This window comes from Apus apus, chromosome 1 (genome assembly GCF_020740795.1).
Source record: "Apus apus isolate bApuApu2 chromosome 1, bApuApu2.pri.cur, whole genome shotgun sequence".
NCBI classification, from domain to species: domain Eukaryota; kingdom Metazoa; phylum Chordata; class Aves; order Apodiformes; family Apodidae; genus Apus; species Apus apus.
The window spans coordinates 155,456,231-155,468,548 of record NC_067282.1 but is presented as its reverse complement, the minus strand read 5'-3'; the positions used below and the strand labels follow the sequence as shown (position 1 = coordinate 155,468,548).

The window sequence follows — 12,318 nt, the reverse complement described above, 5'->3', positions numbered from 1 at the left end:
TCAGTGTCTCATGTGAACCAGTATTTCACCTTTCAAAGATTATGAGTTTGCTTGATTTGGGGTTTGTTTGGAATATTTTTACAATGGGAAAAAGGGGACAGATGAAGAGAAACAAAAAATCAAAAGCCCAGCCAAGGATTTTTAAAGGTTGTGGAGAAGCACAGTAGAAAGAGACAGACAGGAAGGTACCTTAGAATGGGAGATTTTGTGGGAAAAGGCAAGAATGGAGCATGTGGGGGTCATGACAGATAGGAAAGAGGAGGATAGAGATGTCTGAAAGCAACCCCCCATTCCTACTGCATCAGCATTTTTAATTTGGGGGCTGGGAGAAGAGGAGGTTGGTCCTGAAAATAAAGAAGAAATAGAGTGTTCAGAGAGGATTACAGCAAATCAGTATGAGCACTGATGCCCTTCACCATAGCCCTGAACCAGGGGGGTTGCTGGAAGGTCAGTGTGACACCACTCAAAAGAGACCCAGTGCTTCAATGTGCCAGCTGGATGGCACTGACTATTCCCGGGTGCAGGACTGCTGGGATTAGTATAACTGCCTCAGCTCTGTCTGAAAGTGCTGGGAGACAGCTGGCACCAACCTGTCTCTCCAATTTCACCCTTTCCAGCTGAGGACACTTGTCAAACTGTGATCAGGGGGGACCCACCCTACTACTGTTGGCACTGCCATTGCCCTGGCCCAGTGCCCACCTTCAGTTCTCACTCTCCAAAGAGCAGAGGAAGGAAGAACTCACCTAGAACTTGCTAACAGTGATGCCAGTGTTTGGTTAAAAGCTCTTGTGCCTCCCGAACCCCACTGCTCTGTCCCTACACACTCAACCCTAACAGTGATCCTCCCCGATTGTCTGTCCCAAGATGTCATCCAGTTCAAGCTCTGGTTCCCTCTTTAGCACTTTCTGCTGCAGCTCAGAGTAGAAGTCGACACCTTCAGAAACTGAACGGAGGGGCCTGGTTTGGGGCTCGTAATAGCTGCTTATTTGCTTCTGTATGAAGCACCGGTGATGCTGAGGTGGATTCTTCAAGCTCTCATCATAGCCCTTGATGTGGTTTCTTTTGAACTCCAGCACTGTCTTGGTGTAGGTGTTGAGAGTGGTGACAGCAGAGGCCATGCAGCAGGTGAAGGAGACCCAGGCCATGCTACAAGAGAGACACAAGAAAGCACATGCTGTGAGAAGCCAAGTGGGGAAAGGAATTTAACTGTGCACTGTGATGCACCCTGATTTGCCAGGCAAAAGCTGCTGGGCATGGACTAGAAAGTTTAAGGCTCATAACTGCATGGTTCTTAGGGGTTGTCCCACCACAAGACTCTTCTTAGATTGGTGGGGTAAATACTGATCATCCCTGTCACAGGGAAGGGAGGGATACTGGGAAAATAAAGGCCGCAGGGAAGTCTGTAACTGGTCAGAGCAGGACAGCACAGCTTGGAAGAAAGTCCTACATGGCAGGGCTGTTCAGTGTCTTCTTGGACACGAGGCATGTCCATGAGCATAACCAGATGGCTGTGCTGACATTTACTGTCTGCAGCTGGCTCATGGCACTGGAGTGTTGAAGTCATAAGAATCGATGTGGTCAGTGTCAGTACAGCAGCGCAAATTAACCCCATCCTTTCCATGGGCACTTGCAAAGTTCATCCAACTGTTTTTCAATCAGTAAGGGCTTATCTGCTGTGCTTGGCTTCTTCAGCCTTTAAAGAAATGAACCCTGAGTCACTTGCTTTTTGCAGCTGCTTCTCCTGGCTACGATGTCCACATCTTTAAACATGTGTCTAGACTTGATGCTGCAAGAGTAGGCCCTTTGGACATCAGTTAGCGAAGATGCCAAACCAGGATGCATCTTAAACTGCAGAAAAACAAGGCATGTTTCAGCATCATCACAGGTGTGACACTGGCCTCTGCACACAGGGGAGACCAAACAGGGCAAACCAGCCAAGGGGCAAACCTGACTAGTCAGCTTTAGTTGTGACCTCATTGTTTTACCAGTTCTTGGTAGCTACTAATTTAAGTAACTCAACAATTATTTGTTAAGGCGGGGGATGAGGCAAAGACGGGTGATTAGCAGTAGGAGAACCATGGTACACTTGTCTTTGGAAGCACAGAAGGTCATGAAGGAAGCATGTTTTTACAGGGTGTAGCATGTCTGAAGCCCAAAAGGCTGGGGAGGTGAAGATGCTTCAGAGCTCACGTACTAGAAAGCCCAGCCGTAGTCCCATGAGTGTGGTCTCCAGTCCTCTGGTCCCAGATTAACTGTTGCCTGGAAGACTTGGCTGTACATCATGTGTGCCACCATCCCAAGGAGACCTGGACACAAAAAAAAACAAAGAAAAGAAGTTACAGCAGGAGCCAGAGCTGCATACTTCAGCCTTGTGTGGGAGAGGAGGCTCTGCTGCTGCTTTGATTCCAAGCCTGCAGTAACACACTTACCTGACAGCACCGAGGAGACAGCAGCAAAGGCATTGAGCTTCAACCCACAGACAGGATTGCTAGTATGCAGCATTTCCACCATCAGGAGGATGAAGCTGATGAGCAACAAGCTGATGTACAACATCTCTGATCCCAGCGATAGCCACAGGATTCCTGCCAGGAATGAGAGACTCCTCATATCAATACAGGATGGCTTGTTCAAGAGGCAGTCCCTCCCACACATCCTCAACCCAATCCTGAAAGGATGTCCTTTGCAAAGAAGAGAAAGAAGGAAAATGACAAGCACCCAAAAGCAATCTCCTTAGCCTGTGAGCGAGGGCTAAAAGGATGCTGAAGGGGACAGAGAGTCTGTCTCAGAAGATGGCTTGGCTGGTCTGGCACTACAGAAGCTGAAGGGAACTGAAACAGCTGTTTGTAAACAAGCCAGCATTATTCATGAACAGTAAGGAAGAAGCCATGGGGAGACAGGCAAGGGGAAAGCTATTGAGTATTAGCACAAGACCTAGAGGTCATAGGTTGGCCACGAACACATCTGAGCTGGACATTAGAAGGTTCTTACCCATTAGTGTAGTGATGTTCAGAGTAGGTATCTAATCACAGCAATGGAAACAATTTTCAACCTGAGACTCAACTGGTTAGGAAAAGAAGTATATGGTTCATCTGTGGTGGTGACTGGGATCTGGCCTCTGCAATTCAGGAGGCCCCTTGCAGGTCTTCACTCCTCGGGGTGGATATCCAGCTAGGGCAGTAACATTTACCACTCACCCTGCTGCTTGAACAGTGTACAGGTACTTTCACGCTGGTATTATCAGTGAGACTTAAGTGATACCACAGTCCTCAGCTGAGCTCACTGTGCAGTAGGACTTGAAGGAGCATGAGAAAAGGTACTGTAATGCTGAGCTGTGGAAGAGCACAGGATTCACTGAGGAAGAAATATCAATCTGACAAATGAAGCAGCACTGTGAACACTACTGTTAGCAACTATTAATGGCCATAGAGGAGACATTCAACTGGGGAAAAGGAGTGTGAAGAAAACCCTCATTAACGTTGCACTGACTTGACTCCTCAGCATCATTAGTGCCATAGAGTCACAAAGCTCTTTAGCAGGAATTGTTGAGCTGCTTTCCCTGTTTAAAGGAGCTGGCTTGCTTGCTGCAGCATAATCAGGGGGACTATTCCATTAGAGGCCAGACTGCTGAAAGTGTCATGGATGCTGCAGGCACCACACATGCACACAGGTCTCTGCATTGCTTTCCCTGTGCATCCAGGCTCACGACACATGCTGTGCAATCTGGACTTGTAATGCTGCCTGCACACACCCAGCTCAGCCAGCCCAGCCTGCAATCGGCAGTCACATCACCTCCTCCAGGGCTGGCCCAACTTCACAATGGCAGCTGTGCTGGAGGTCAAGGTCACCTTAAGATGGTGTGATGTGCTGGAAGGGATGAAAGCAGGTGAAAGACTATTAAGACCACAGTGTCACTATGTGTGTCATGCTTAAGCTCACAGTGATCTTCCAATTAGTTTACAAGAGCTTGATGTCTTAACAGAACATGGCCTGTCAATACTGGGCTGCAATTAGGCAAGCAGCAGAAGAAGCATGAGGTGGAACAGAGAGGAATATTTACAAAGACATGTAATCTGGTTGCATAAAATTCTTTTCTTAGGAAACCAGTCTATAAGGAAGACATTGGAAGCAACAGGGCCAGAGACCTGGGCAGGGAATGAAGCACAAGAAAGTGAGCAAGCAGAAAAATGCAATGCTACTCCCTGTGAAGTGAGCATTTTGCAGTAAATGCAAGAGTCATTCAGTCAATGCAGTTAAGTCATTAATTTTATGACAAAGTGGAGACCTGCATGAGTTCTTGTAACACCAGCAGTGCTTGATTCGTGTGAATACTGCTTCCCAAAAGAATAAGCAGGGGAGGTTTTTCTACTCTGCTGTTGTGCCAAGAGTGACCCAGGTTAATCTGCACAGCGGTGCCACTGTATGCCACTCGCGTTGGACCCCTCACATAACTTTATACAAACAGGTCAGACAGTGATTTTAAATAAGGGGAAACAATGCAGAATAAGAAGATGAGCTCGCTGAAAGTATTCATGTTCCTGCAGGCTGTTGCTATTCCTCAGCATTTGTTTCAGCCCTTGCTCTCGTGGCTTGAGTGCTGATACAGACTCTGTGCCCCAGGCCTTTCCCTTCACATACAAAATTACTTGCCTCCAGCTTCCATCTCAGGCAATAGTTAGCAAGCCCACACCAGCTGAAAAGCTTTCAGTAAGTAAAATCTCCATTGCATATGTACACATACATCCAGGTATTATGAAATTATCCCCAGGGTAATTTAAAACGTGTCAATGACAGGAGGGGTGAGCTCTCCAACCCAAATGAAGTTTTGGATTTGATGAGGCAAGGACTTCGCCCTGAAAGTGTAACTTTTGGATGTCCTCATCACTTACAACAAAGTAAGAGGTGATTTGACTTCCAGAATCATCACATTAGACCCCAAAACTGAAGCACTGAGTCAACAAGTAGCACATGTGGGAGGGACTGCCCTCAGGTGGCATCCAACCCCTTCCCACTGACTACAGCAAAATGACAAGCTCAGACCAGGCAACTCGTTAGATGAGAACCTCACTTCATATGGGAGGGGATGGCAGAGGTTTAGGCAGACATCTGGGAGGAAAACTTTGCTCTTTTAGCAACCACGAAGCTAGGATTTCCTGCCTGTCTCTTTGGGGACCCACCCTGCTGTCCTCACACAGATGAAATGTTGCAGGTCTCCCATCCCAAGAAGGGAGGTGCACTGGGCAGCTACAGTGAGGTATGGGGATTTGCTCTTACCTCTCTCTGCTGGTGGTGAAAGCTCAATAAAGCTACGGCATTTCTCTTCTGAAACACAAAATCAAAGGTTTTAGTTTGCAAAACAATGCAAGTTATATAAGCAAAAATGGAATCTATTCCTCTCACTCTTTTTTCACTTTGCATAGCTCCAGTCACCCCTGAGTCTACCCATCATATCTTCTCATCTTCTCTTTCTGACTCTCTCTCCAGACCTTCACTGGGGTAAGGCAGGGGAAGGTAATGTCTGCCTGGAAGAATAGAAATGGCCTTTCCAGAAAAAAAAAAAAAAAAACGACGACTAAAACAAAAGCAACAAAACAAAAACAAACAAACAAAACCAACAACAACAAAAAACTTCAGCAATTTGTTAATCTTATGAGCCCCTGGGGAATATAAAAATCTGTTGCTATTCATTCAGATGACTGTTGGCCAGGCCTGTTAAGGCTGTAGCTTATAACAGACTGCATACCCACCACTTCTGCTGAAGACATGAATTCTTACTCACCCCAGTCTCAACAGAGCAGTTCTAGCACTGCTTCCTAAAGAAGAAAGCATAAAAAAATCCCCAGTCTTCCCAAGTGAAGTGCTGCATGACAGAGATGTGAGTCCCTCTTCTGTGCCAGAAAAATCACATAGGAATATGGCTGCCTGCCCTTATACTTTAGACACGCTATTTGGACAAATGTTTTTTCTGTTTGCTTTGGCTTTTTACATTGGCCAGATAGAAACTATTGTCTCAGCTGAAGGTTCATCATTACTGTTTGTAAGTCTCTCTTGCTGCATATTGCATTAACACATTTGAGGGTCCACTCCTCTACTTGGCACAGTATTTTCTCCCAGTAGTTATCAGTCTGCTGCTTTTCATGTAAGAACCTCATTTTCTTAATTTCTATCCCCAGTTCTAATCTCTCCCAATCTCCTGTATTATTCTGTCATCCACAGCTCTCAGGATGCTACTCCGTTCAGAGCCATCTGCAGTCCTCATTTAACTTGTGGTTTGCTACTCCACCTAGAACTTTAATGAGGTTATTCAGTAATGGCTCATCTAAACCAATCCTGAGATTAGGCTGAATAATGAAATCCTTTCCCCAGCTCAACTCAAACTTCACTTGCTCACAGTAGCCCCCCCACCCCCCCTTTTTTTTTTTTCTGCTGCTGTTGTTGTCTGTACACTTGTTTTGAAAACCCACAGCAGTGGGTTGGTTGTATTTGATTTACAGGAAGCAGGGGACTGAGACAATGTGCTCTACCCCATCCAGATCCAGATGTAACAAGCTCTCTGTCTTCCTTCAGGCATCAGAGTTATTCCAGGACTGCCCAATGGCCAGACAAGCTGTCAAGGGATGTAGTCCCATTCCCATAAACACTATCAAAACACAGTCCAGCCCAAACCAGTTCCAGATAAACACACCTCCTGTAGAATGCCTGGAAATGCTCATAACAAAGCAGCCTTCTCAGTAGGATGTGAGTGTTTCAAGCACATTCCCTCCTGCTCCCACCCCCCTCCTATCTGCTTTTATTCACCAGTTCTTTATTTCCAAACTCCGACAACAACAGATAAGAAAATGAGAAATGCTGTACTAGAAGAGTGGATTAGTCAAAGAGGGTGAGATGTTTGTGCTTGAGGAGAGCTGAAGAGGGACGTGGGCTCAGGGGAACAGGCCTGATGAAAGCAACTTTCATGAGTGTATCTTTAGATACAAATCCTGTTGGCCACCTTCTGCGTCAGTTCTGATCCTTGATGTATGTGCCAGGCCATAAAGAGCATCTCTGCACTGCAGAGCATCCACCTGTGCTGGCATGACACAAGTCTCAGCAAAAGGACTTCAGTGGGGCTGGGTAGGAGCAAGTCAAGGGTGAAGAGAGACACCAAACAGGTCTAGTACAGGCTGCATGACCAGCTCCTGGCACTCCAGGGTTTACAGTGCCAGTCCCACATGATCAAAAATCACAAATGAAACCTGTCACAATATCACAAAAAACAACTAAAAAAATTACAATACTGCAGCTCTAATTCTCAGGTCAATTTGCCTCTAAGCCTTAGCTTCTCTGGGTTCAGTTCCTTGAGTTTTTTTCTGTGTCTCTAAGGCAGTACCTCTCTTTCTCTGGATCGATCTATCTATCTATCTATCTATCTATCTATCTATCTATCTATCTATCTATCTATCTATATTTTTTTAAAGAAAAGCTCAGCCCCTGCTCAATTGACAAAACCTCTCAGTTTGGTGAATTAAGGAGAACATCAACTACTGCTGTCCTCACAGTGATGACTATAAATTGACAACAGTGCATAAAATCACCCTGCTTAGATTTCTGAGGAGACATGCACAAATGTGCCCTGGAGAGCACGAAGTAAGCTGTGCATAGGAATGGAGATGTGGGGAAAGGGAAAGCAGGTTCACTCCAGTTCACATCAGGATGAATGACACCCTCACAAATTCACTGCCACCATCACCACTTGCACTTCACAGTCCCTATTCCAGACCACAGGGGATACCAGAGACAACCATTGTCCCTTGCCCCACTCTAGTAAACATCTCAATGAAAGACTGAAATATAATGGCTACAGCAGTGCACAGGGCTGATGCTATCTAGGAGAATGAAGAAGGCTCTTCTGCCAAGTGTTGTCAGACTCCCGCCTTTCATTTCCAAACTCCTGTGGAGTCAAAAAAAAGGGAAGAAGTTGTGGCTGCCTGGGCAAGACGCTACCTGGCCCTTCCAAGCTCTCTTCACAGGAAAGCCACATCCCTGTGTGGAAGTATCTGAAGGCAAAGCGGTCATCCCCGGTCTCCCAGCTGTAGTGCACCACATCCTGGTATGAAACATTGCTAGCACCTTCATTAGGTGGCATGGGGACACTGATGCACTTGGTGGTTTTGCTCTTCCCACATAGAGGCTTGGGCACTTTCTGGGTCCCAGTGCACCAGTAGCTGCCAAGCAAGGCAGTGGTGGAGAGACTTAGAGCCAGCAGGTTGAGGATGACAGCCAGAAAAGCACGGCTCCATGGTAATCCCTTCAGCAGCTCCATCTACAACACATAAATGGGATAGACTGTCACACTAGCCATTTGTCCCACCTAGACCTGCAAATCCCAGCTCTTCCCAGTTCACACCCATGGGGGCGAGATATGAATGAATACTCTGCCCTCCTCACAATATCTCAACAGCTCACCCAGCACTGAAGAACCAGTTCCTGAAAGCTAGGGAAGTGGAGCAGTAAATCAGCTCCAAGCATTTCAAAGCACAGTGAATATCTGTACTGGGAATGGGACGACAACCCAGTAGACATAGCAGGGCTGAGTGTGCTGGGGTGCGTGAGCACATGAGCACAATGAAAGGGATGTCATATTCCCTCCATCTCAGAGATGGTAGGGAAAAGCTGCTAACCAACTTCCCCAAATACCATGTGTTGCCTTTAGATGGGGCATGATGGATGCTCTGTCCAACTAAGTAAGAATTCTTGCTGCCAAGTGTCTGAAAACACTTTTTCAAGCAGTTCATTACTGTACCTAAGGAAGTAGGGAGTGTATGGATCTCACAGTGGTGAAAGGCAGGGAAATGTTCCTGGCTCACTAAAGGTCACACATCAAAGCAGTGATCTACTCAGAAAGGACATCCAGCTATAGCAGACCTGGCAGCTCAAGTTCAAGCCCCAGAGCAGCACTTCCTACCTGAGCAAACACTGCTCTGCATATCAGTAGGGTAATGGGATGACAGTGTCTCTGCTCTCACACAAAGTGATAAGTGCAAACATTGCCACAAACACTCTTCCCAGTTTCATCTCATCAGAAAAAGTAAATCAGAAAGCAGCTTGTGTGCCAGAGTGCTGTGGTCTTTCTCACTCAAAAGGAATCTAAAGATTCTACACTTCCTGCAAAACCCTGCACTGACTTCTGAGAACCTCAACTTATCACTCCATGGACTGATTAGATGTCATCTACCCACACATCAACTTTCATGTAATCAACGCATGCCTCTTCCCACATGGCACTCCCTATGTTTGGCACAACTTCATCCAGATACTCCCACCCTTTCCTATTTATGACTCTCAAAATCTATTTGGCCATGAATAAATTTGGTTTATACAGACATTGCCTGCTGCTGGTCCTCCTCACATAGCTTCAGTTGACTCACCCAAAGTTGAACGTGTAAGAAAGGCCTAGCGTACTGTGGACACTACTATAAATAAATGACAGAAGACTGAACTTTGCATTGTTTGTGACTGCACCACAGCCAAAAGTGGTGCAGTTAGAGGCATTTATTCTGCTAACCAGCTGTCTCAGAAACAAGGTCAATAAAGATGATGAAGCTCCTCCTGGAAGGCAAGACTTAATTAGCATCTCATCACTCTGAGAAAACACTGCCTGCTCCAAAACACCCTCACTGAAGGCAAGAAAATACCCAGATCCCAAAAAAATTCGTGTATTGTGTTATGCTCTGGCTTCTTTTGTCTCTCCCCCAGAGCATTTCTTTCTTTCAGTAATGGAGATGTTGCACCCTGGAAATGGCAATGTTTCAGTGATACCATAGCTCATGACTTCCATCTTGTGAAGGCATGTTGGATGCCTTCTTCACAGAGCAGATACTTGGTAGGAACACTTAATTATGTGAATGTTTCTGGCTAAGGTTGGTCGCAAATTACGCAATGAAAGTTTTTTGAGTGGAAAATTTCGCTTATGACTGAAAAGGAGATAATAGATAATATTGCTCTCCTCAAAACCATGGCTTTTTAATCTGAAAATAGAAACCTTCAGCACACAAAGTCTTTCAGTTTTTCATCAATGTTTGATTTTAAGATTTGCTGTCAGCAGGTTTCAGTTTGCGCTTCCTTTTATTAAAAAAAAAAAATAATCTTTCCACTCATAATATTGACAAAAATAATTTTTCTAATTTAAATATTCAATAGAAGATTTCTAGTTTACATCTTTCAATAGAGAAATAATCTCTCCAGTTGATTTGTGATAGTATTTGAAAAGTCATATAATTTCAGAGCAAGTAATAAGGAAAAAGGCAAAAAAAGATAAGAAACAAATGATTCAGAGAAGGAGCTGGATAAAGGATGCAGAAGATACAGCAAACGAGAAGTAAATCTGAACTACTTCTTCATGAGAACATTGTCAGAAAAATTTCCCTGTATAAAAGCCAAGCACTTACTGACAATGACTGACCATAGTATCTTGATAGCCACAAAAGGAAAGAGCTGAATTTACCTTGTCAGCAAGTCCTCAAAGTCCTGTTAATTTGGAAGATCCACACAGAAAGGAGATTCACGCTTTGTCTGCTGTTTCGCTCATGTCTAGATCCTCCAAGAAACCAAATTGTTTCAAACCCGCTTTCTCCTTTATCTCCTCCCCTCCTCTCTTACTCCCCCCCCCCCCAGTGATCATTAAATGCTGTCCCTCCAGCCAGCAGCTGTTTTGTGGAAAGTGGTCATTTTATAATCCACAATGCAATCACAGCACAGCTGTTCTGGGAGATTATACAGGAAATGATTGGTGCTGTGGGCTGGGATTAAGTACAAAAGGGTGACCTGTATTGACTGAATAGAAAGTTTCTGTAAAATGCAGAATGATCCCAGCTATCTCCATGCAGTGGCTCTTTGGGAGCTTGCATGGAAGGAGCTGGTGGATCTCGGTCCAATGCTTCAGGGGATGAGTGACCTTAGCTCAGAAGCTACCAACACTCTTGATGTCAGGTCATACCTTGCCCTGTGCAGAGTCTCAGCAGGGTGGGAAAGGCCACAAGCTCCCCAGACCTGTGGGAGATCCAGACAAGCTCTCCAGACCTGCCAGTAGTAGAACATGGAGAAGAAAAAAACAAGGAGAGGAAAGTTTATGTGACTCAATTTGCTCTGAAGACTGATTATTTAATTCCCTAAAAAGACATGAATCCAGCCCTCCCTCTGGGGACTGGAGATTTTAATGACAAAAGAAGTCCCTCAGCAGAAGGTCCACTGAGTGGCAGACTGGCACAATGGCATCACCACTGTGACAGAGGTATGTGAAACAGTGATGAATCAAGTAAGTCCAAAGGATGGGAGCATGGAGAAAACTTTCAGTGTCCCACCTAGTGACAGCTTTTACCAAAGCACAAAGTTTACCAGGAATCCCAGCTCCCAGCAGCTTCACATTGGATGAATTTGGGAAGATAGTAAGGAGAGACAGAAAGATTCACACTCACCTAATGTCCCCTCTGAGCTCTCATCCTAAAGGTTTGTCCCACAATACCTGAGGGTGCTGATACACCTTGTCTGGTATCATAACGATGAAAATTAAGAATGGCATCACCTCTCATGAGAGGACAAACTGTCCCTAGAGGGCATGGAGCAGTGCCCCATTGAATCAAACTGCAAGGGAGAGGAGCATCCCAAAAGAACACACCCCATCTGACCCCACAAAGGCTTTGCCCAGTGCCAAGCTGGTGTGGCTCCCAGCACTACTGGGAAGGAGCAGGGCCCATTCCCTGCATGCCTGCCCTCCTGCTCTGCCCAGACGGAGCAAACCAGTGGTCCATCTGCTCTCAGCCCTTGCATCCAACACCAGAGACCAAGGCCTGGGAGGCAGGTGTAGGATTAACACTGGGTGACAGCACAGCCTGGGACAGCCCTTGTGCAGCACAGGCAACAGAAGGAGCCCACAGGGTCACTGTCCCATATGTGGGCTGTGCTGTCATGAGCTCCTGACCCCTCCTGCCCTGAGCAGAACAGTCACTAGCTCTGTGGTTATTTTAATCTTAGTCACTGCATAAGCTCCTCTAATGTAGATAATCATTTCTAAGACAGGCTAAGTGAAAGCAATGCTCCATGGACTGTTTGCAGGTTTTTTCATTAGTAAAAAGGTTCTGTTTGACACAGATGCACTTAATTTACTGAAACAGGTAGAATAACAGCTGGTGCTATTTAAAAGGAGAGGGGTAATTTTTACTTTTTTTCAATTACTCAGTCTCTGTGCATCTGGACACCTTAAGTTTGGCTTCTAAGTGCTCAGTAAACAAAAGCCTGGTTTTCAGGCTCAAGAGTAGATAAAGTCCATGTCTCTACTGTTAATCC

At 45.6% G+C, this 12,318-nt stretch overlaps 1 protein-coding gene across 1 annotated transcript; it reads right to left on the bottom strand.

Moving 5' to 3' along the window:
* Positions 1-31: 31 nt before the first annotated feature.
* Positions 32-10,987, bottom strand: GSG1 (germ cell associated 1). Its single transcript, XM_051626007.1, has 6 exons — positions 10,973-10,987; positions 7,976-8,299; positions 5,272-5,314; positions 2,430-2,582; positions 2,195-2,306; positions 32-1,146 (listed from the first exon to the last, which is right to left on the bottom strand). The coding sequence occupies exons 2-6, from the start codon at positions 8,297-8,299 to the stop codon at positions 831-833; spliced, it is 948 nt and encodes a 315-aa protein (XP_051481967.1). The 5' UTR covers positions 10,973-10,987; the 3' UTR covers positions 32-830.
* Between the last annotated feature and the right edge of the window lie 1,331 nt (positions 10,988-12,318).

Bases quoted from the DNA above. Each gene is read 5' to 3' on its own strand.
- GSG1 (XM_051626007.1), bottom strand. From the start codon at position 8,299: ATGGAGCTGCTGAAGGGATTACCATGGAGCCGTGCTTTTCTGGCTGTC. The intron at 2,307-2,429 runs GTAAGTGTGTTA...TTTTGTGTCCAG, and splicing joins TGTCTCCTCGGTGCTGTCAG to GTCTCCTTGGGATGGTGGCA. The intron at 1,147-2,194 runs GTACGTGAGCTC...TCTCTCTTGTAG, and splicing joins GACTACGGCTGGGCTTTCTA to CATGGCCTGGGTCTCCTTCA.